The 25,895-nt window shown below is 43.4% G+C and overlaps 1 protein-coding gene across 1 annotated transcript; it reads left to right on the plus strand.

The window, feature by feature from the left end:
* The first annotated feature begins 2,333 nt into the window (after positions 1-2,333).
* LOC144707380 (protein argonaute MEL1-like) lies at positions 2,334-8,086 on the plus strand. The gene is made up of 22 exons (XM_078580483.1): positions 2,334-2,756; positions 3,586-3,776; positions 3,874-4,020; positions 4,108-4,241; positions 4,316-4,425; positions 4,512-4,618; positions 4,720-4,861; positions 4,955-5,071; positions 5,157-5,264; positions 5,343-5,414; positions 5,484-5,603; positions 5,692-5,860; positions 5,949-6,070; positions 6,149-6,286; positions 6,368-6,486; positions 6,552-6,614; positions 6,684-6,747; positions 6,812-6,938; positions 7,018-7,091; positions 7,187-7,281; positions 7,372-7,403; positions 7,494-8,086. The coding sequence occupies exons 1-22, from the start codon at positions 2,334-2,336 to the stop codon at positions 7,667-7,669; spliced, it is 2,850 nt and encodes a 949-aa protein (XP_078436609.1). The 3' UTR covers positions 7,670-8,086.
* The last annotated feature ends 17,809 nt before the right edge of the window (positions 8,087-25,895 follow it).

A 25,895-nucleotide genomic window follows, 5' to 3' on the forward strand; every position in this document is an offset into this window, starting at 1 on the left:
GACAATACCCCTCATTGTTTAAGCGTCTAGTCGGTCCAAAAGGACGTTGAGGAGTCTAGTATTGATTAGTCAAACTCCACAACTTTAACTGAGCTTCCAAATTATCAGCTTTTTCATATATTGATTCATTAACTTTTTACATGCTCATTTGACATCATATTGCAACTTAGACTATTATTGCCACCTCATTGTGTTGTAACACGTGCCGATCGATCCCGGCCATATCGTGTTACATCAAACGGTAGTCAAAAAACAAATGAGAATATATTGCATAAAATAATGCGAATCACCAAAAAGGGAAGACTTGACCTTTGGTGCAAGCCTAACACGAGTAAAAGATGCAGGAAGTTGTGGAGGCATTCGTTGGCAGGAGAGGATGACTTGCGCCTCGATAGGGTTGGACGCGGCGACTGTGTGGGGCAGGCGACTGCGTGCATTAGGCGCATGGGTGATCGGTTGTGCGTGGCGGCTGCGTGGGTGGGGCGACAGTGCATGGCGGTCGCATGGATGACGACTGAGTGCCATGGACGCGCGGGCGTGTGGCTACACGAGGGTGTGGAGGATGCTTCATAATCAAAATAAGGATTAGGGCAACAGTGGCAACCTCATCTTAGTGGCGGCAACAATGGCAAAGAGGGAACTAGGGCCCTTGTCAAAAGAAAACTTCAATTGCAAAAATGACCAATGATCGATTATAGTAATGGCCTATTTATAGGCCTTGGAGGAAAGAAAAAAGTACTAGAGGTTTCAAAGAAATTTAAGAAATCTAATCTAATATTAAACAAAATTTGGGTCCCAAGTCCAAGGTTGACGATGCCGATGTGTTGTAACATGAGTCATCTCCTCATGTAATGGTGGTGTTGCATCGGATAATGATGTATAGTCGTGTGTGCCACTACAGCCACACCATCAACTACACTAATGAGCTGAAGAGTATCTTCTTCCCAAAGCTCTCCATCATCGTCGAGCACAAGAAACACAACTCGATCTATAGGCAAAGAATGGAGTCCCTTGTCTCTGTTGGCACTCACTCTTTTTTAAACTCTATTTACTCACTTTTTCTCCTTCTTTCTCTCTCTTTACTTCTCTCTTTGATGTCCTTCTTTCTGGATTGCTTCCTACGCCCATTGTATGCATAATTAGTCTGCCAACAGTTTTGTTTTTAGTGATGGGTAGTTGATAGAGCTGGACCCAGGATGGAATTGTGACGATGATAAAACATACTAAATAAAATGTTGTGGACACATAACAGTAGGGTAATGAAATGAAATTAAATGCGGTTTATAAAGTCCACTTGGCAGAGGACTGTCGTGGATGGAGAATCTTTCTATTCATACCAAGATCTCAGCATGATCTTGACATGAGATTGACTGCGGTCAACGTAGATCTCTCTATATCTCTCTATCTCTCTGACAATTTGTTACTTTTTGTAGGCTTTAGAGCTGTCTTCTATGAAACGGCTCGCGCCGCCACACGTCCGGTCAACCATCCTCGACAACGCCGCCAACCCTAATCAAACTTTCCCGCCAAAACTACCATTAATAAATCAATTATAATTAAAACATTCCCTTTGTTTTACTAACAAACTATTTTGCAACGGCTGTTCGAAGAGACAGGAAGACTGACAAAGGCGATCTGCCTGTCAGAGAGCGACGTGCGCCATACAATGCCACCTGTCGTACAACGCATGCACAGTGTCCGAGGAGAGAGAGATGGACTCTGCACTCATTTATTTCTATAGCGAGAGATTAGTAGAATAATGATATGGCACACCATTCAGTTTCTAGTCAGAGAGATCTGACAAGAGAATCACGGAATACAGTGCCATAGGAGAGAGAGATCGACTCTTTACCAGGCGTTTTCTACAGCGAAAGATGATCAGACAGATGATAAAGGAGAATAACAAGTGTTTTTTGTTTCTCTAGAGCGAGAGATGGCTGGATATTGAGAATCGCAGACAAAAACAGATACATCGTTATCCTAGGCAGAGGAGAGAGAGACACTTTTAGAGAGAGACATAAAGACTACAAGTAACATCTGGGATGGAGCTCGAGGCATCCACTGATCATTATCTTGTTTCCTGTCCCGAAAAAGAAATGATTATATTACGTCGATAATGACTATAATTTTTTTCGAAATGATTATATTTTTTTTCTAAAATTAACTTTGAAAGTTGAAGTGACAGTACAGTCGGCAACTGTCGTATCAGAATATCTGCGAAAAGACGGCCATTCCGAAGGTAATGACGTGCTAATGACGGATTAAATCCCGTAATTCGCTGAACAGTATAAATACCAGGGAGGGCGGGAACTGTTCATTTCAAATTGTGGACGATGGAGCAGCAGCAGAGGAGAGGAGGGCGAGGAAGGGGACAGCGGGGAGGAGGTCGAGGCGATGGCGGAGGTAGGCAAGGCGGAAGAGCTCGTCCGCAAGCTCGTCCGATCGGTGAGGTTGCCGAGGTTGAATCTGTGAGCCGCGATCTGCAACAGCAGCTCACGATCCGGCCGGCACAGCCGGTCGTGGCTCCGACCGTGGTGGCCGCGCCGGTCGCGGCTCGGTCCGCGGTGGCTCCGCCGGTCGTGGCGCCGTCCGTCGCGGCCGCGCCGGTCGTGGCGCTGTCCGAGGTTGCGCCGTCTTCGTCGAAGAGCATTCACCCTCTTCGCCGACCAGGATATGGTGGTGTAGGGAGGAAGATTAAAGTCCGAACGAACCACATCCCTGTGCAGCTCTCGGCGAAACAGATATTCCACTACGATGTGAGTGATCGTTGCTGCAACGCTTCGTTTTGGATCTAATGTTTGTTGTTTTAGTTTTGGTTTAGGAATTTCTGGAATATTTGCTATCATTTGTTTCAGAGTGGCTTTGTGTGGACTTTAATCAGTTGATTGAGTTTTTGATTTTGATTATCTCATTGTCGAAATCTCTCGGCCGCTGTTCTTCGGCGTCAGTTTATCATTTTCTGTCTAGTTCAGGATTTTCTGGAATATTTCCCATCATTTGTTTCACGTATTTTGTTTCAGAGTGACTGACTTGTGTGGACTTTGATCGGTTCAATGAGATTTTGAGTTTAATTATATCATTGTCGAGATCTCCCGGCCTCTGTCCTTCGGCGTCAGTTTATCATTTTCTGTTTAGTTCAAGATTTTATGGAATACTTGTGTGGACGTTGATCGCTTCACTGAATTTTTGATCTTGGTTATCTCGTTGTCAAGATCTCCCGACCGCTGTTCTTCGGCGTCCGATTTTGCTGCACTTTCTCTTCTCCTTTATCTCTTTCGATTGACACTTTCACCGTCTTCCTCCCTCTCGATTTTGTTTACTCTATTTTACTCTTTGTCATAAAATTTCCAGCAATATTTTCAGTAATCGACCTTTGTTCAAGAGCGTTCATCAGTATTCTGAGTTTCTTATTTAGATTTTCGCTGTTTCAACTTTGTCGTTTTCATCGTTTGCAAGCTAGCGACTAAACAATCCTGAGCTTTGATTTTTCCTCCATTCCTCCTTTCCGCCCTGATCAATTCAATCCTGTCAATTATTATCACGGTAGTAATTGATCGTGATAATCTGACTTTACGCCCGATTTAGGTTGCTATCACGCCGGAAGTTGCGTCGAAGGCTGTCAACATGTCGATAATCAACGAACTTGTTCTTCTCTACGGAGAATCGCATCTCGAACGGCGTAAGGTTGCATACGATAGAAGTAAAAGTCTGTACACTGCGGGGCCTTTATCCTTCGAGTTCAAAGAATTTGAGATTGAACTGAAGGACCAGCCGAAGTATGTCTAGTCTACCTACTTCGTTCGGTGTTTATGGACAATTTCTAGAAAATCTACGGAAATTTCTTATCATTTGTTTTCCTCGATTCTGACGCAGGCCAAGGAAATTTAAAGTAGTATTACGATCGGCAGCCACTATTGAGCTCACCCACCTTCAAATGTTTTTGATGGGAAGAACTCACGATGAACCTAAAGAAACGATTCACGCGTTGGATGTGGCTTTGAGACAAACCGCATCTCGCATGTAAATCATCACATGCAGAAACATGTTGACTATAGTTGGGTTATTACATGAACAATAGAATAACGGACACTTATTTTCTTTTTACAGGTATACGCCGGTTGCCAGGTCCTTCTTTTCGCCTTCTCTTGGGGGCAGAGCACAGATCGGAGAGGGTTGTGAGTATTGGATGGGATTCTATTCAAGCCTTAGGCCCACTCAAATTGGACTCTCATTAAACATAGGTAGTAGAATTATAATAGATTTCCCTATTCCCGATGCTCAATTGGTAATCACTTCATTCGTTTCAACTTGGCAGATATCAGCGCCACGGCGTTTTATGAGCCAATACTGGTTACTGATTTTATGTATTCTTACCTCAATTTTAGAGACGACCGTTCGCGGTTTACTGACACGGATCGCCTCAGGGTTTGTGTCACTCCAATAACTGTATTTTCATCTACTTCTTTGAATGTTTTGAGTATTTGAGTATATTTTCATCTTACATCTGACAGTTGAAAAAGGCATTGAGAGGGGTAAAAGTCAAAGTGACCCATCAACGCAATGCACCCAGGCGATACCGTGTTAATGGAGTCACACCAACCCCCGCAAAGGACTCAATGTAATTAAACGATTAATTCCTTGCTTTTCTACGAATGTGTTGCTGTTTTTCTTTGAAATATTCCAGCGTGCTGTTTATATTGCGTCCGCCCTTTTATTCAGTTTCTCCCTCACTGATGGAGCTGACAGAAAGATTTCAGTCGCCGACTACTTCAGAGAACAGTACGGTCTACAGCTCAAGTATGCTCATTGGCCTTGTCTAATCGCGGGGAGCGAGAAGAAGCCCATATTTCTCCCAATGGAGGTTTTTCCGTTCACTTTATACTGCTCCATGGATAATATTAATTGCTATTATCCAATGTTTTTAACGAGTTACTTTTTCGTACAATTAAATCAGGTTTGTGTAATTGTTGAGGGGCAACGGTACACCAAGAAATTGAACGAGCGGCAAGTTACATGTTTGCTGAGAGCAACGTGCACACGTCCAGGTGAAAGAGAGAAGCGAATCAGTAATGTACGATTTTCCCACACCCCCGCGACGTATTTAAACTTACTTGGTGCCCTGACGAATTTTATTTTTAATTTTATTTCAACTATAGGTTGTCTCCGGCTGCAAGTTCGCCGATGACCAGTTAATTAGGGAATTCGGACTCAGTGTGAGCCGCGAGTCTAGTGTCGTTGATGCCCGGGTCCTTTCTCCACCAACGGTGTGTATAATTATAATTTTTATCTTGCAATTTGCGAAAAATATTGATTTTCACTAACTTTAATTTTTCCTTTTGCAGCTTCAGTACAACGAAAGTGGACGGGAGAAGGTGTGCCAGCCGAGCATGGGGCAGTGGAACATGAACAATAAGGTGAAATATCTCCTCGTTCAACTCTATCCAGAACATGAATTTTTATGTAATTTTCTTGGTGATTTTCAGAGGATGTTCGAAGCGGGAAAAGTGGACCACTGGGCGTTCTTGAACTTGTCCTCCTTGAGGGAGGATTCACTAAATCGTTTTATTCATCAACTTGGAGTTACTTGTCAGCAGATTGGGATAGTACGCATCAACTTATTATTTTTTTCTAGAATAGTTTCCTTAATATCCGTTTAACTTACGTAAGCTGGAATATTTCCGAATGATGCAGTTATTCAACCCTGCGCCGATGATGAAGTTTGCTCCAGATCTTCGTAAAGCGTCATTGCCTCAAGTTCTTAATCATGTTCATGTGCACTGTTCGAACGTATTAAAACAATCCGGGAGAGATCATCTTAAGTTGCTAATCGTTGTCTTGCCCGAAAGAATAAACTGCTACGGTAAGCCGCCAGTTCTCTGTATTATCATTCAATACACCGGCTAAGTATTATAGAATAAGTGTCCAATAATCCTTTTTTAACTCTACAGGCCAGATAAAGAAAATATGTGACACGTCGTTAGGGATTGTGACACAATGTTGTCTCCCCAAGAACGTCGATAAATGCAACCGAGCGTATCTGGAAAATCTTTCCTTGAAAATCAATGTCAAGGTCCGAGTTGCTTCTTTTCCGAATATTTTATTTTCGAATTGTCCCGCATACTCATTCTTCTGGTTACCGCTGGAACAGGTTAAAGGTAGAAACACAGTGCTTGTGGATGCGGTGAGAAGGCAAATTCCGTTAGTCTCCGACAAACCCACTATCATCATTGGCGCTGACGTCACCCATCCTTCTCCTGGAGAAGACTCCTCTGGCTCCATCGCAGCTGTATGGCATATATCTTGAATGGCATCGCAGCTCTAAAGTGTCATCTGCTCAGATATATAATATGTTAACTAATTTTATCAGGTAGTGGCGTCGACCGATTGGCCCGAAATTAGTCGGTACAGTTGTCTGCTCTCTGCCCAGCCCCCTAGGCAAGAGATTATCGCCGATTTATGCAAATCTGTAGAGAACAGCATGATAAGGTATTCTGCTCATCTCCTCCCATTATTACATTCATCTCTAATTTCCTTTGGTTTCTGATCATCAGGAAGCACCTTCTAAAATTCTACCAGAAAGTTAGGCGGAAGCCTGATCGCATCATTTTCTACAGGTGCATTAATAAAAATAAAGTTACATTATCAATCATCTTTCTAATTTATCAAACTTGCGGAGCATCCAGGGACGGGGTGAGCGAGGGGCAGTTTAACGAAGTTCTTCTCTATGAAGTCGACGCCATACGCAAAGTAAAATCAAAATTCACGTATTATTATTTAACTGCACTTGCCTTGACTTCGTTAATTTCTTCAGGCTTGTGCAACGTTGGAGGAAAATTATTTCCCGCGTGTGACCTTCATCGTGGTACAGAAGAGGCATCACACGAGGCTCTTCCCACTTGACAATAAGGACGCCGACAGAAGCGGGAACGTTCTGCCAGGTCGGCACCTTGGAAATATTTGCAATTATGAAATTACAAACAATTTACTGACGGTCTTTTATTATTTTATGTTTATCAGGCACCGTGGTGGACACGGGAATATGTCACCCAACGCAGTTCGATTTTTATTTGTGTAGCCACGCCGGCATCCAGGTCAGCAGTTGTTGCTTTCTCTTCTACCTGCCCCTGTTTTTATTTTTTATTTTTTATTTTCATGCAATAACCCGGGTTAATTTATTTGCCCCCAGGGAACAAGCAGGCCGACGCACTACCATGTGTTGTACGATGAGAATAATTTCTCCGCCGACAACATCCAGTCCCTCACCAATAAGCTCTGCTACACGTATCCATCTCTCTCTATCTCTATCTCTATCTCTATCCGTGTGCGTATGTCTCTACTGTCTCTCCGGTTCTAAGCGACGTCTTTTTTCAGATATGCGCGCTGCACACGATCGGTGTCCGTCGGTGAGTGACTTGGGCTTGTTTTTATTTCGTTTGTTTTATTGTTTATTATCGTACGTGGCAGTATAATTAATCTAATATAGTTTGGTGCAGTTCCCCCGGTGTATTATGCGCATCTGGCAGCTGCCAGGGCGAGGTACTATGTAGACGGGATATCATCGGACGTGGACTCTTCCAGTGGCAGCGGCGCCGCCACTCGCACCACGGCTCAGCCGGTGGCAATTCCACAGGTGATGGAAATAGTCAACGACGTCATGTTCTTCTGCTAAGATCTCTCTCTCTCTCTCTCTATATATATATATATATAGTCCATCCATTCATCGATCATCAATCCATGCATCTACCATCTCTCTCTCTCTCTCTCTCTCTTCCTCGTCTTCTCTCTCTCTAATCATCCATGTAGCCACCGTCCACGTAGACACCAAACTATTGCTCTTTCTCTCTCTTCGTTCCCTTTGCGTGTATCTAATCGTTCGTCCATGAACCCATCATGTCTCTCTCTTCTCATGTTATGGTGTCTGCCTTTTCACCTGGTCCATATGCCCGTTCCTCTCCTACTCTGGTCGGTTTTTTGGTGGGGAGTGATGACATTATGCATGTTTTTGGGAGGGCATAATGCTATAAATCCCTTTCCGACCTTTGTACATTTGACAACTAAGCTAAATAGATCATTCCACTTTTTGTGATGTCTATTTGTTCGTATTATTTGTTTGTAGCTTAGTTGCACTAGACGGTAGGATGCTTCGCGATAGTTTTCGTTTCATACTACACGGTAGAAGTTCTAAAATCCATTGCCGTGGGAAGTGACTTAGTATGAAAGTATTAAATAGATAATGTCTTATTTTCCCTTAACTGCGCACTTAACATGACAACTGTATTCTGTGGATTTTAAATAATTTTAGATACCATAGATCTCAACATCATTTCGTCTTGTGAATACATGATTTATGACCATTAAATACACTATCCGGGTTCTTCTATGCAGAATGCATGTTACAAAATAATCCACTGATTGTTGTAATAGACGTGAAATATGCTCCTGGATGTAATGCGGAATCCATGTTTTAAATTCATTGCCTAATTGATATACTAGATATGAACCTTGCTCATGGATTCTATGTTGAATTCATGTATTATAATGATCTGCTACGTGATCTAGTAGAGATCATACAGCTGTTGTCGATGTAAAACTCACTCTACATAGAAGTCAACAAAATATTATCAGAAATTAGATCAGCTGTAATCAGGTATGTCAGGTGTCAAGTATCTTATGAAATTATTCTTATGAAAATTATGTCAATGCATTTATTCTTATGAAAATTACTGACATTGTAAGTTGTTTGAATTCAAACTTTGTACCTCCTAAGAAAAGTTCCTTTTGAGGTTAATTTCGAGATTTGGTAAATGCTTGGATGAAATGGATCATATACTTTACAGATTTTCCTAAGATTAAATGCATGGATCTTCAAAATTCTTAAAAATATTTTAGGCAAATATGCCTTGTTATGTGATACACTTAAATTAAAATTATTTAAATTTGGGATTTTTTACATTAATCTGTAAAGTACTTGGACTGAGAACAATACTACTGAAAAAGGATTTGATAATAATAAAATATAAATTTGATTCAATGGTGATTTCTTGGATAAAATGGATCATCTACATGCCCTTTTTATGAATAAATTTTTAATTCTATGAATTAAACTATTCTATTTATCTGAGGTTTATGTAGACATTAGAAACTGTGTCATCATTTATTATTTGATCAAGGTTGAACTGTGACCTTATCTGATTTTTTCTATTATCTGTAAATCCAAGAAAGAAAACCTGATAATATCTCTTGCGACTACATTCTCATTATGTCTCGAAGGGCCCTTTGATAAAGTGACAAGACTGCTAAGTTCAAAGTTAACTATGCTTTCATTGACACTATCCTTTCAAATTTTAGATATGGTCATTGAAAGAAATCCAGATTGAACCAAATTTATATTTATTAGTATCAAATCCTTATTTGACTACTTTGCTGCTCATTCAAAGTACTTTACAGATTAATTGAAAATATAACTTAAAATTACATAATTTTAACTTATAATGTATCAATTTATGAAGCATACTTGGGTAAAATAAATAGAAATCTAGAAAATCATACAACTTCAGTGGGATAAACACATTAGCGCATCCTAACTGTTCCACTTTTCCAAGTCAGGTATTATTCTGTAGCATTTTGATGTTTCATCATTTTGATGAAAATTGAGATATGCCACATATGACGTAATATGTTTATAGTACTCATAGAAATTCATGATATGGATGTAGTTGTAGAACCAAAATATGAACGACATTGATCAATTATTTTTTCTGAGTTGATATTTGATGAATTGGGTATCACGAATTATGATCCCTTTTCTTGGAAATCTACCGATATTTCAAAATTTTCCTTTATCATATTGAACATAGGCATGGACTTTGAACCACTCTTCCTATCTTGATTTCATTTCACAAACTTGGTTTGATTTTACTACTAATGAGGTCCTTTTCTTCCTCTAATCCCAATTTAAAAACTCAAAAAATAATATTAAATCTATAAAATAAAATTTTCTTATTTAAAATGGTTTTGAAACTGGTATAGATGGAGACATTTTCTGGTGTGGTGATTTTTTCACTTGGATGACTAGGCCAACATTTGTGAAAATATTTAATTACTGAACTTAATACATCTTAGAATGTATGTCTATTTGTATGTATATGCACAAAGCAAGATCTAATACAGTTTGTCAAAAATTTTCATGTGGAATTATATTATAAATTCAATGCAAAACCTATGTAAGACTCAACAGGTCTAAATCCTCATTACGAGGGTGATGTTGGGAAGGGCATTGTTGATCCTTGGTGAGAGTTGGAGAGTTCTCATGAGTGGGTGAGCCCTAGTTTGAAATGGTCTTGTGAGGGGTTGACATGGTAGGATGTGGGGAGAAAATGAGGACATGGTGCTTGATAAGAATGAGCTGGTGAGGTGTCTTAGTGAGATAGAAAAGACTGGTTATAAGGGTTAAGCCAGCGTGGGAAGATCCCATTGAGGCTGAGCTGTAGTGATAATGGGCCACCAGGTGAGGATGTGAGCTTTCTTTTATGTTGGGGCTGATGTAATACGCTATAGACCAGGATCATTCGGCACGTATTACACCACAGATGACGATGAGGAATTGGTGAATATCTATATGGCAAGATGCACTTGAGAAAATAAACGACAAGTATAACGAGTAAACTAACCAAGAATGTCGATCAGCTAAATTGGCAAAGTTCGATTGGACACAATCGACTTCCCAACATCCCTTTGGACCAAATCCGTTGCATACGATGAGGGGTAGTTGAACTACCCGACGGCGTCCAACCTCCCTTGACAAGTAACAAGTGTTTTACCGCAAGAGTTCTATAACTCTCTCACTATTGGGTTTAAGACGGGTCAATAGGGGATTCCTACTCTTGAGGCACGGAGAATATATCGACAAATACAGATAGGAAAGTAAGAAGTTCAGCGACGAGGGAGGAGCGGCAGAACCTGTTGGTGTAGTTCTGGTCGATGCTGAGGCAAACTTGAGAAACAGCCCAATTCAGCCAGCACGCCAGCAGGATATGGGGTCGGAGTTCAAGATTTGGATTCTTGAATCGACCTGGTTACCAGGAACCCAGAAGGTGTATCTGGATCATTCTTGAACTAGTGGCTCCGGAGAGGAAAACTGATGGCACGTGATGGGGCCTGTCAAAGGGGTAGCTGATGATCAACGAAGGATGATAGCAGTGTAGGACTGCGGCTTCTGGGATACGTCACAGAGGAATCACCTCCTTGATCCGAGAGGGAATTTCTTGATGGCGATAATGATGCAATAATCGGTTGCTTGTGAAGAAGATGAGACTTTCCTAATGGCAGGTGTGGCAACTGTGGCGTTCCACAGATGTACGTCGTGGAGGGCGGGCACATTTTTCCTCGATATCTCTAGATGCTAAGGCTATCAAGGCTAAGAAACTAAGAACATCAAATAAAGGTAGAAACTCAAAAAAATTCACTTGATTCCAATTTTTCAGTTTGCTTGTCCTCTTGGGCATGCCATCCTTATGTAGGGCCGTGGGCATGCCCAATTGGGCGTAACTTAAGTGAACCATCTCGAGACGAGCAGTTCTCTCAAAATGACGAGAAAAGTAAAATCGTTCGAAATGGACGAGGCCAAGACACGAATGGGCCGATCCATAATTCGTCGAGGAAATTACAACAATAGAAATAAAGAAAATTAAGGAAAACACATGCGGCTTCGTCTTCACTTGGAGTATTTGAATGAGGCGTGGCGGGCATCAGCTCGTGCAGCTCGATGCAGTCGCTGGCAACGTTCCGTCTTGGTGTCGAGATGGTCCTCCATCAGGGGCCTTATGAGAGGGGAGCCTGACGAAGAAGGGCATGGTGGGAAGGTGAAGGTTGGGATGAGGGGGGATAGGGTCCAGGCCCTGGTTACGAAGGGACTAGCTAGAGCGGATCTAATAAAAAAGTTAATAATAATAAAATAACATTGATAAAAGAAGTCTAGAGGTAAATAATAAAATTTTAAAATGGGGCATGGGGCTGATCCTTGGAAAGAAGGGGAATGTTGGAATGGGGGGGGGGTTAGAATGATAGTGAGCATGGATCAGGTACCAACTCAAATATATGCAAGCAGTTATGCTTATTCTATAATCTTATCTATGATTTCTAGGCACAATTCCATTAAATAGTTATCTTTGAATTTTATGATTAGTTGAGGGAAAAAGGCCGATCAATATCTTCTTAATAATATTTCCATCATATACTAGATCTTACTTACTCCATTTCTTCGTTTTTTAATTGAATAAAAATAATTAAATAAAACTGGTGAGAGGAAGATTAAAAGGGTGCTTGAAGTAGGCTAGCAGTGGTAGCAGGCCACAAGCAGTGGGCAGAGAGAGCCCACATTACGTCTTTGATGTTGATGCCTTCTGAGAGGGGAGCTTGATGAAGAAGGGCATGGTAAGAAGGGGGAGGTTGGGATGATGGGGGGACATGGGCCAGACCGTGGTTATGAAGCGACTAGCTAGAGCAGATCTAATAAAAATAAGTAAATTATAAAATAACATTAATAAAACAAGTATGCACATAAATAATTAAATTTTATAATGGGGCATGTCCCTGGTCCTCGTGAGGAAGGGCATGGCTGGAAGGGGGAGGTTAGGATGATAGTGGGCATGGATCAGAATACCAAATCATATACATGTGTGCAATTACGCTTATTCTAGGGAGAATTCCATTAAATAATTATATTTGAATTTTATGATTAGTTGAGGGAAAAAAGGCTGATCAATATCTTCTCAATAGTATTTCCATCATATGCTATATCTTAAAAGTAAGGCATAGGTCTAACTTACTGCATTTCTTAGTTGATTTGAATTGCAGAAAAATAATTAAAGAAAATGGGTGAGAGGAAGATTAAAAGGGTCCTTGAAGTAGGCTAGCAGTTGTACCTGGGTACAAATAGTGGGTAGAGATTCCACGATGCATCCTTTGAGCACAATGCTCAATCAAGCAGACGGAGCAGCACTTCAGTAACCATGGCTAGTATGCATCGGTTTTCAAGCAAGCACAACATAAGCCCCCAATTGGACTATGCAGCACATGAATCACATTCTGGGTATAATATTATGATTTAGTGATCCAAAAATCATTTTCCAATGTAGTGAAAGAGTTGATCGATTTATGATTGATCTATAAAATAAAATGAGCTCAAATTACATTGTGGGGAACTTGTTCCATCTTTGACTTTTTCCTTGGGAAGAAATTCTTGTATCTGTTGATCTGTTTTCAACTAGTTTTTGAATTATGGACTTTCTGCAACTTTTCCCTATGCATGTGGAAGACAAATTGGATGAGGGAATGCTATCTATGAATAGGAATATTTGGAATACATGTTTAAAGACTAGTTATCATTTTTTTTATGATTTCATCATAATTCGCTAAGTCATTGCACATATTCATGGACTTCATTATAAATATCACACAGAATAATAATGAACGTAAATATTTTATTCAATAAACTTAAATAGACATCGTAATGTGATTCGCTTGACAGCCACATAATATCAATCAGATGCGACATATTTCATACTCATACGTGGATTCCCCAACAAGTTTAAATTATTTTAGTATGGGGGATCATTTTGTTTGTCCACGTAGTTCTGATGCATCAGCAATATGCTCCTCTAGTAATTCTTCGTAAGCAAATTCCTCGTCTATTTGGGGTAAGTAAATGGAAGTCCATGAATATATCCAAAGCCAACTCTATATATTATTGTATGGAATCGATAAAGTAATTATTGTATAACATAAACTAATATAATACTAGAAAAGTATACATTCAATTAAAAGTATAAAGCAGAATAAGAGGGCATTGAGATAGAGTGCTAAATTTAAGTAGCATAACGAAAATCTAAATTAGGAGATTAAATCATTAAATCCATATTATTATAAAAAATGAAAATGATAATAAAATAAATTGGAAACAAATTATAAGGATGGCATAGATAGCAAAAAGAAAATAAACATATTTCATGTTCATTTAGTAATTTTTTCTTAAGTTTGGGGATAAGGTATGCTCCCTTCAGAAAGGCTATGGAAAATGGATCGCTTCAACAACTAGGCGTGAGAATTCAAAGACATCATTGACAACTAATAAGAGAGGCCACAGTCTAGTGAAGATGGAAAAGATCAAGCAGTCCAAAACTAAGAGTCACTTAATTTAGATAAAGAAGATGCATATTTGAACTAGGATTTCAATTATGATACATATGTCTACACCATAGGAATAGTTGACAGTAAATGTTTTATATCTGGGGTGGAAATATTTTGTTTATTCTCTTCCCATCTCTTAGTAGCCTAAACGAGTGATCACCTTTTTGTGGAAATCAATGTCCTCTCAACTTTCATAATCACTTATCCAGATACTATTAGTGTGGCGACACTAAGGAAAGATATTGGGTGCTCTTTGGACATCTCGTGAATGGACGACCACATTTTGGCTATGACTTATGAGCCTCTAATCATGGGATTCAAACAAGCCAAAGCTCAGATGTAGTAGGAAACTCACGGAGATGATTGAGTGGTCAAGATGGGATCATCTGCCCTCGATATAAGAGGAGATAGACTCAATGAAGACTATGTAGGAAAATCCCTGCCAGGGTAGTGAGGATATTGGAGAAGATGTTCTCCAATGATCCCCGTTACACATCTGTACAAATCGAATGACGAGTTAGGGTTTGACGATAAACCATACCATAAGTCATTAGAGAGTCTTGCGTGGATGATGGATTATATGTATACAGTAACCGATGACAGTAAAGGTTCCATGAGAGGGTTCAATATTAGTCGGCATCTTCTAAAACATGAGGTGTAGCTTGGCACCCCAAGGGCTGGAAACTTCACCTATCGATAGGGTTAAATCGATCTTTATTTAATTAATCTGTATGCTGATATAGTTAATTAATAAGGTTGGTCAATAATTATTATTAGGCCACTAAAGTTATTAACTAGAACGATACATGGGCCTAGAGGGAGTTGGCAGCCTGCTTGTACTGTGCATGTCCAAATGATGACCTATCGTGATCATCATGATGCAAGAGCAAAACATGCTAGGGTTTGAAGTCATTGAGTGACTTGGCCATGTGCGATCTCGGGTGGGCTCAACCTGGCAGCGTGGGCCTCTGGGGAAACAAGCGCGTGCTCGGCACGCGGGGTAGGGCAACGGTGATTGGTTGTTCCCTTGCGGATGATGTGGTGGATGCTATGCGTTTGTCGCTCATCATCCGGACGGTGGAAGAGTGCGAGGTCCGCACCGGGTAGTGGAAAATCCTAGACAAAGCCGGTGGGGATGCTACGTGTCAGCTCCGGGCGAGTGGCGCGGGCAGCGGGTCTGGCGGCGCAGTTGGTCGGATGATTGGTGTGGGTGGCTCATATAGCTTGAAGAATGGCTATGGCGGCACTATGCATGGCGCGAGTCTCCTGACGGGCAGTGTGGGCTGTCTGGTGGGCGACGCGATCGGTCGGGCGCGAGAACACGTCTTCGTCTGTGCATCCCGGCTCTCGAAGGGGCGCGGGGTGGCAGATGGTCGTTAGCCCGACCACCTTGGTCGGGGCACTCTTCGCTGCTGCCTTCGTGGTGTAAAGGGTACCACGCGACCCGTCTTCCCTTGTGCAGAAACGAACACATGTTCGCTCTGCCGACTATGGCGACGTCATTATCATAGATCCAGGGACGACCTAGGATAATGCTTCCTACTTTCATAGGAAGGACGTCCCACAAGGCGATCTCATCGTACGTCCCCATTTTTAATGGGACGTGACATTGTCGCTTCACCGATAGTGACAAAGCGTCAATCCACGACACATCAAATGGTGTAGAATGAGGTATGGTCGCCAACCCTAGTCGGACGACCATCACGTCCGAGACGGCGTTGACGCAACTACCACTATCCACCATCAACTTGCACACTTTGTCGCTGATCCGGACAAATGTGCAGAAGACCGATGTTCATAATGTCGTGTCGACCATCGGGGCTGTCCTCCACGGGACAGGCGCAGGGTTAACCTGTGACACATCGTCAGGTGTGACAAGCGTCCCACTAGTGCTCGGGCGGTCAGCGGCAATGCTAGCAATTTGCCGAGCGCTGAGGTGTGGAGCGGTTGCCGGGGTCGTGCCGATGTCCACTATCTGGATGCCCCCGACCCAACGGTTAGGTGAGTCGTACCCGTTCGCGAGCTCTTCCCCTACGCGGTAATCGTTGTCGGATAACGGATCCAGGTCTCCAGTCGGGTCCTGTCCGGCCTCTTCTGTATCAATCAAGAGAGCCAAAGACGGACACTGGCTGGCTCGGTGTTCTTTCCCTTGGCAGTTGAAACATGAAAGTGGTGCTTGATTGACGGTAATGCTGCGGGCCGGAGTATCGCTCGTGATGGCACGAGCAGGTGGGAAAGAACCCATGGAGGTGACGGGGGTGGTTCCATGCCCTCCGGTAGTCTAGGAGGCCCGTACGGTAGCGGGTGGTGTGGACCGAGTGGGTGTTGCTCGAGGCGCGGTGTGAGTTGCATGCATGTGGGCGTCGTCGTCCGGGTGCTCCATGTGCTCCACTAAGTGGTAGGCTTCGTCGATCTCTTCGGGGTTGCACTTAAGAACCTCACTGAGCAGGGTCGGTCGAAGCCCGTGGGTAAATAGACCGATGATGATTCCCGGGTCCTCCATGAATCGACACAACATCCGGCATTCTTCGAATGCCTTGATATACTCTATCACAGAGAGTCAACCTTGCCTAAGGTCGAGCCACATGAGGAATAGTGACATTTGGTATTGTCGCGGCACGTACTTACTCCTCAACTTTAACACCATTTCGGCCTAGGACGTGATGGGCCGTCCTCGTCGCTCAGCAGTGACTCGCTCGTTCTCCCAGAAGATCTTGGCCTGTCCAGCAAGTCTTGTTTCCACATATTTGACGCACAAGTTGTCGTCCATGCGGTACCACCGCAAAAAGGAGTTAATGCTCGACTCCCATCGAAGAACTCCTTGGATTTTCTCGACCCCTCGAAGACAGCGACGTCGGCACACACGCTCTTCTGGATCCGAGTGCGGTGCTCCTCTAATCGGCGTTTGCCATCGTTCGGATGCCGTTGGGGCTTCGAGTGATCCTCGTGACGCGGGTCGACGCGTCGTCGAGGCGAGGTCGGGTCGCGATCGTGGTCATCCTAGTTCAGGGATGGCCATCGCGCGGTGCGCGGATGTCGGGCATCATGCGTGGCGGGTACCGAGGAACCTCATCAGGTTCCTCGTATTGGCGGGGGTAGGGCCGGACGTAATCGTCGCAGCGAGCCGCTATATCGGCGTCGTATCTACGATCGTAGGGCCGAACATGGTTGTCATGGCAGGCCAGTAGGTCGGTGTCGTACCCACGATCATAGCGCGGGACGTATTCGGCACGGCGGGCCAGTCGGTCGGCCTCGTGTCCTTGACCGTGGCGCCAGACGTGCTCATCTCGATGGGCCGGTGGGTTGGCCGCATAACCACGGTCGTCGTGCCGGACGTAATCGTCTTGGCGGGCCTGTATGTCGGTCTCGTAACCTCGATGATGGCGCCAGGCACGCTCGCCTTGGTAGGCCGGTCAGTCGGCGAAGTAACCATGATCGTTGTGCCGGACGTAGTCGTCTCGACGGGCCGGTATGTCGGCCTCGGGTCTTTGGTCATATGGCCGGACGTATTCGTATCGGCGAACCGGGAAGTCGTACTCGTACCCACGGTCAGAGTCGTCACGTGGGTATTGTCTATCTCTAGCATAGACGTCCGATGGGTCGCATGCGGGGTATCGGGTGGGCTGTTGATCTCGAAGCTCCTCGTTTGGCCTTCCGTCGTGCTCCACGTATTCGTCATCTTCGTAGGGACTGCTCGGACGAACTAGGTGTCGCGCGACCCGGGGCGGGTCACGGGCTTGCTCTGGAGCCATGAGCGCTAGTACGGCATCGGGTACTGGAGGTGGTGAGCGCGCGAGCAACCACTCGATGCGCTCTGCGAAAGCTGCCATGGTGCAGAAATACGCCACTTGCTCCTTGGACGGGTCCTCCCAAGGTTGGTGTTGTCGGCGCGGTCTTCCTCATGCGCGTCCTGCTCCTCGGCCATGTGTGGCGGCAGCCTTGGGTGAAACCTCGTCAACGGGAGCCTTCCCGTGTGGGCGACGACTCGTCGCTGGCCTATCCTCATTGTCACAAGGTGACGAGACACCTAATGACCTCGGGGAGGTCCATGGGGACTGTTGGTGTCCACGGTGTGCACCGGTGTGCTCACGTGGACTGGACGGTCGGGGAGCACTCGCCGAGGCGAGTGCAATCCGGGCAGACTCCGTAGGTGGCTGTAATGGGCCGCCTACGGGCGTCGCGGGATGGTGCTCCAAGAGGGCCGTACGGTGGCCTCTCTTGTCGGGCGACGATACTGTGCGTCGCGGGGAGGTCGAACCTCCGGGTTGCGCCCTCTTGCTCGATTGTGTCTCGATGGCCATGTCCCTAGGGTAACCTAGATGGGTTTTCAAAAGACGATGCGATGCAAGAATGACGTCTATGCGCGGAGTTGGAGATGTGATGTGAGCGTCCACAACCGGGCTCTGATACCAATTTGATGTAGAACGTCGTCGGGGATATCGTTTGGTCGACACCGAATATGATTGTTCGATGCCGATAAGGGATATGTATCGAATTACGGTGGTGTCATCGTCCGACGGTTACCCTAGCGGGTATGTAACTACAGAGTGATGAATGCCCTACGTATCGTACGTGCAGGATCCAACTCAAGGGAGGCGCCGAGCTCCAAGCTTGGACGAGAGTCGCCGAGTGACAGTGACGATGGCCTCTTGAACCTTGTCGGAGCGACAAGGATGTCTACGGCCGAACAAAATCAATTCGTAGGGCTCGCATGTAACGGACGTACTCGTCCATACTGGTAAGACACTCACGTTCGTAGTTTTCTCTTGTTAGCCTCTCTCACCTACCTAGCCTGAGCGCCGTGGAGACGGGACGGCAGAATACTGCAAGGAGTGATTAAACGAGCGACGAGAGAGGACGACGTATCTCGTCGATGGTGGCTTGTAGGCAGGACTTCGTCTTCGTCAGTGGCGTGTCGGAGCGGTTGGAGTGGAGAGACGCTGGAGGAGACACGACAGCTCGACGTGCAGCAGATGGTGCCAGAGCTTCTCGTAAAGGTTGGTCGTAGAGGATGGCGGTTTGGCAGGGCGCGCGGTTCCATGCACAGTCGACCAAATTCCATGGGCCGGAGCGAACGAGACAAGTACGGAACGGACAAGTCCGTCGGTCGACTTGACCGGGTTGAGCTGGTCGGCCGATCCGTCAAATCGGGTCGGCCTGGCTGCTCAACCAGGTCAAGTCGGTCGGGTCGATTGATCGACCCAAATGTTGGGATAAGGGCCGGTCGGCCTGGCTGATTGGTCGTTCGGTCGGGTTGGGTTGGCTCGATCGGTTGGGTTGGATCGACTCGATCGGGTCGACCGCCTGGTCGGGTCGGTCGACTATCCCGTTCAGATCGAGGGGTTGGCGCGACGGCGCCGGCCGGCGAGGGCGGCGGCGGCTAGTGAAATCGCGCGAAGCGCGTGTTCGGCGGGCGGAGACGGCGTCCTTGGCCGCGAGGAAACGACATCAGGCTGCACTGCGGCGGATTCCTTCTTCTCCTCCTTCCTGTCCCTTCTTCTTGCCTCTTCTTCTTCCTTCTCTTTGTTGTCTTCTCAAACGAAGAAGAAGAGGCCACAATCTGTTCGACGAAATGCCTCTTAGAAATTCATGGTCCCTAAGGACTTAGGGCGCCCATCTCCTCCCTTATGTTGGGGGGGGGGGAATGGGCCCTAAGTGGGCCTTAACTGTTCCATTTGGGGAGCCCTTATAACATGGCTCCCCTTTACAAACAAGGACAAAAACAAAGGGGAATACAGGGGAAATTAGAGGGAAATAGGGGAGGAAGAGGGGTCGGGCAAGGGGAAAGGGTCATAGGATGGCCCTTCCCCTTGACAACAAAAGTGGACGGACGAACGACGTCGCGAGCGCGACAAAACATGATGAAACGGGACGAACGAGAACAGAAAAAGACAACGAACATGAGGGAGAGAGACGAGAAAACAAAAAGGATAACTTGAGCATCTTCACCCGGTCTTCAGCGTCGAGGACGCGCGGCGCGGATGACGTCGATGACGACTCTTGATGGCGTGCGCCATCAACCACCACGAGAGGGAGTCGCTAGGATAGAGGTTGAGGGTTGCACAAACCTTGGAGGCAGTAACGGTGGAGGAGCCAACGAAGAAGGGACATGACGAGGATGTATGGGTGGATAACCCCACTTTTGATAGCATCAAGCAGACGAGTGCATCGGTCGAGAGCAATGAATGCATGGAGGACCTGTATATTTTCTGCGACGACAATCAGAACTGTGATCACCTGATTGTTGAGAATTACCAGAGCTTCTCCCAGTAGTGGCCAGAATTGCAAGAGCAGAAGTAAATAGCGCTAAAGAGTCGGATGATGCGATAGGAGCGGACGAAGAAGATCCCTTTACGGGTGTGAGGCTGTCCACTCGTTGAGCCGCATTAAAGACATAAGCCAGGGATGGAAGAGTCACGCCACTCAAAATGAAGCCACGTATCTGTGTACTTATGGCCGTAGGTATAGAGTTAAGGAATATGGATACCTTTAACTCCTCCTTATAACGCCTTTGCTCCGCGAGATCCATAGTGTATGGCTGATAGACCTGTAGTCGAAACGCCACATCCATCAAGAGTAGCATACATTGTCTTGAGAGAACCCTATGATCCTTGAAGCTTGAACATCTTCTCAAAGATGTCAATAGCAGATGCGATATTACTCTTCGGACCATACGTGTGGAAGAGCTCGTCCCATATCTTCTTAGTCAGGGATATATGCTCTAGTGAGTTGGCGAGATCAGGGGAGAGCATTTTAAGGAGCCAAGCCATGGCTGTACAATCATGAGTAATCCAGTGCACAAGATGTGGATCATCAGGCGGCACCGGGTCTTCCATGAGAAGCGACTCGTGCTGATGTATTTGAAGAAATCGATGAAAACACGCCAACCATGTGATATAATTTGAGCCACGTCCACAGAAAATGGAGCACGACGTGTGCAACTATGAGATAAACGGATTGACTAGCCCGTTATTTACCGGTGCAGGCATATAGGTAGGGGGTGGAAAGTCTGTAGAAGGATCCATCGCAAGTAAATATACCAAGTATAGAAGTCTTCGGTAGGTTGCTTACGCTTGTAGTCCGGTGAAGATATACCAGCAAAGAGAAGTAGGTGCCACGGAGGAAGTAACACTGCCGGCACTAATGAATGAACCACCAGAAATAAGGAGTAAGGATGCCAGAGAGAGAGCGCTGGCAATGAATACTCGCAATAGGGAGGCCTTTGGTGGAGATCCCGGCCGGTGAAGAAAGTGCTGGTTGAGAAAGTAACCACCCGACAATCAGATAAAGGCTAGAGGAAGAGCGCTGCTCGCCACGAACAGAGGAATACCGCCGGGTGAAGTCTTGAAGAAGACAAAACGCTGGTAAATAAGAGCACCACTCGCGCGGGAAGTGGCTGCGCCTGTGAAGAAGGCCAACCCCAGTGAAGAAGATAGCCGTTCGGTTGAGAAAATCGCCTGAAGAATGACGCCCAGATGAAGAACACCGCTGAATAATATAGCCTTTTGATTGAGAAAATAGCCTGAAGAATGATGACCAGATAAAGAACGCCGCTGAAAAAGATCGCTGCGCCAGTGAGAGGAGGACGCTGCGCCCATTAGAGAAGAACGCCACGCCGGTTAGATCGCCACTCTGGACAAAACCATGCGAAGATTTCCACGCTGATCAGAGAATATCGCCGTGCCGGTTAAATATGAGAAGATCGGCCCATGGTGCGCTGATACCATGTTGAATGTTGAGCAAAGGAGGAGATCAGTCAGAAGAAGAAGAAGAAAGTGGAGAAGAAAGAGAGAAAGAGGAAGCACCGATTAGCGATGTGACTACGTGCCTTAGGTTTTAGAATAGAAAAAAAGATACATAGAGAGAGAGAGAGAGAGAGAGAGAGAGAGAGAGAGAGAGAGAGAGAGAGAGAGAGAGAGAGAGAGAGAGAGAGAGAGAGAGAGAGAGAGAGAGAGAGCGAGAGAGAGAGAGAGAGAGAGAGAGAGAGAGAGAGAGAGAGAGAGAGAGAGAGAGAGAGAGAGAGAGAGAGAGAGAGGGAGAGAGAGAGAGAGAGAGAGAGAGAGAGAGAGAGAGAGAGAGAGAGAGAGAGAGAGAGAGAGAGAGAGAGATGTGGGCCAATAGCCCCAACATCATATAAATCAAGGTCATGATCCCCATGATAAGCCTAAAAATGCGTGCAAATATATCGTTGATTTGACTTTTAGACTTATGCAATAAAATTTATAATTTCCCTTAATCACTAAATATAGAATATAGAGCAAGCAAGGGGTCGACCCACAGGGAGGCAACAAATAATAATTTTTATCAAATTTCAATGAATTAATTCAAAGATGAATTAATTTTGCAATTAATAAACCTTAATTATGCTTAATAATGTTTTTAATTAATCAAAATCAAGAAAGACTTAATTTTGATTTTAAATATTTCAGTCAGAAAACTCAAGATAGAAATATTTCAATTTTAAGATCAGATTAATTCAGATTATTAATTTCCCAATTATTATAAAATTTTAAAACAATTTTTATGAATTAAAATTGGGAATTAAATAATCAAGAAAGGGATTTTTAAATTGGACTTCAAGATGGATAAATTTTTGAATCAAATTTTATTTTTAAGTTTTTTATATTTTAAATTAAATTCTTAAACAATAAAAATCGAAATCTAGAGAGAGAAACTAGACAAATTAACCTAGAGAGAGAAAGTGAAGAATTTGGGGAAAAGATGAGATCCGACCCTAAATTAAAAATCTAATGAAGCAGAAATGTTCTAAATTGATGTAATCAGATCTTGCATCAGAATCAAAACCAACTTCTAGGGCATGCACATTTCGCCCATGCCTTGGCGTTTTAGAATCGTTCAAGGAGAAGATTGAATTACAAATCAGAAACTTACAACTTTGAGTGCAGAATCAAGAACTGTCGACTTCCAAAGCATCCCTTGTGTCTTTCCTGGCCAATTCATTGGAGAGAGCTCCAAAAAGTGATTTTTGCCCATTTCTAGACCTATATTTAAAGATCCAACCGTCTGGATTATAGAGGGAGAAAAGACAAACCTACCCTCAAAAGTTCAGCCCAATCGGACATCTAGATCTCAAGATATCAAGGCTTTAGTGAGGATTAATCTGGGCCGTTGGATCATCTTGTTATATTTTTAAAAAATCAATTTTCTGATTGGCTGACGCATTCTTTCTCGTTTTTCATCTTCTCGGATCACGTGTCGACACGTTGTTGTCCGCGTCGGCTGCCCGCAATGATTGGAGAGTGATTAGCCTCTTTGAATGGTTTTAAAGAAGCCATGTCGCCCTATGTATAAAAAAAACAGAAAAAAAAACAAAGCCAGCTGCAATTTTTGACCACATGCCTCGTCGGCGCCTTCAAAAATAATAAAAAAGTATGTTTGCACGTGCATGTCAGTTGACGCGTGCATTAATGCACGCGGCAACTCGATGCCGCATGCGCGCTGCTTTAATGCACTTGCATGTCGGTTGTCGCGTGCATTAATGCACGTGGCAACTCGACGCCGCATGCATGCTGCTTAATTTTTTAACGCACGTGCATGTCGGTGGCCTTATTATTATTTTTATTATTTTATTTTATTATTTTTTTAAAATCAATCGCTCTCTCTCGTATTATTTAATAATAATTATCCACTCATTCGCCCGAATTTCGGGCGAATGACATGGATGCCCTTTAGTATATATATAAATACATTATAAAATGCCAAATAAATTAAAATTGTATTATTTAAATATATAAAATCATTTCTTGGCTATATAATGAGCAAAAAATTATATATAAATATGGAAAAATTCCAGAAAAATTAGAAAAACCCTTACCAACCTTTAGCCAAGTATTTCATGTAAAAAATGATAAAAAATTAGAAATAATAGTAAAATGAAAGTGTAAGTGATTTATCTTTATTTTAATATGATAACATGCAAATATAGTCATTAAAACACATAAAGATATTGTAAAATTCATTAATTAATCATGTACATTTGCAAGTTATCACCCCATATCTTTTGGAGTGAAAGAGTTTCCTAGTGATCCATATGTTTCAACACACGTGAACTTAAAACTTCAGCACACAGCACAACTGCTGGTTCTAGGGCCACCCTATACCTCTCATGTACAAGTACCTATGTTGTGCAGTATGAGTCATATATTAAATATAGCATTTAAATATAGCATTCAGACTTGCGTGACTTCTTGAACCAGGGAAGTTACGTTACACCTACTTCAAATGTTGTGTAGTATTATGTCATTTATGCCCATCTAGTTTATATACCAATACTTATAATTTTCTTTGTGAGGATAGGGCGAGGGATGAATCCACAGAGAGCAAGTGTTGACCAAAATATCTTTAGTTTTAATTTCTATTTTTTGAGATTATATATTTTTTATGAATTAAACCTAATATATGAAAAAGAAGAGTAAAATTAATTGAAACTAAGTCTAGGAAGCAGAGAAAATATTTATCCTAATTTACCTAAATTTTTAGAATAGTTATGGTTTTTTGCAAAAAGTTCGAGTGAATAATCTTAATTAATTCTAATGAAATAACTTAGTTGGCGATTTGGCAACATCAAGTGGCAGTTGATAGTGTGGTGTAAATGGAGTGGTAGCGGAAGAATAAAATACCACTGGTGAATGGCATCAGTGACGGTGACAGTTATGTGCTTATAAGTGGTGGAGATTGCGTAATTGATGGGGATTTACCGTCGCTAGTGGTGATGAAGATGAGGCAGATACGCGTCAACAAGCTAATCAGTTTGCTGGAAGTGTACAAGATGGTGCAAGCCTAGGCTATCAATGATACTGACAAAAGAAAAAGGAACGAAAAAATGAGCCAGGAAAACTATGACGATCACACTCCCTTTGTCGTCACCTGCCCAACGGGCCGAGTAGTGGTTTCTATTAAAGAGTATTGATTTAAATGTCACCCCTTCACTCCTTGCTCTTGAAATGAAAGAATGTATCCATATAAGATTTTGAATGAGGAAGTCACTCTACAGATCGTAATTAAAAGGTGCCTTTTTAGGAAGATGGGGTTTCTATTTATAAATGCAAGTTGGTGGATGAATAGATGAGGCAATAATGGAACTTCCCTCAAAATTTCAGCCCAAAAAAATCCTTGTAGATTATACAATATCATAGTTGGATATGGAACAGAATCCAAGGGTGCTTTTTTTTTAAAGATAGCAGTTCTCGTTGTTGTTACAAGATGGTGGTTGAATAGATGACATAACGATACAACTACTCTTGAAATTTCAGCCCAAAAAATCCTTCCTGATCGTTAGATATTATCATTGGATTTACAACATAGTCCAAGAGTGTGGATTTTATTTCTAGATCCAAGATGGTGGATGAATATTTGAGGTAACAATTGAACTACCCTCACAATTTCAGCCCAAAAATTCGTCTAGATTGTTAGATATCACTTTTGGATTTGGAACAATCTGAACCATTGAAATTTCCCTCCGTGAATTTTGTCTCACCTTCAATCAATGTGGCAGATTGTGGTCATGGCACAAATTCTTGGATGATGCCAAAAAGCAAAAAAAAAAATTGAGGAAAAAAATTATATTATTTTGTTCATAAATTTATCTTCTTTATGAGTTTAGCATCCAAAAAAGCCATAAACGTACCAGAAAAATCTTCAAGAATTAGAATATCATTCCAAAAATTTAATAAACCTTTAAAAATATT

This window comes from Wolffia australiana, chromosome 9 (assembly GCF_029677425.1).
Source record: "Wolffia australiana isolate 7733 chromosome 9, ASM2967742v1".
NCBI lineage: Eukaryota > Viridiplantae > Streptophyta > Magnoliopsida > Alismatales > Araceae > Wolffia > Wolffia australiana.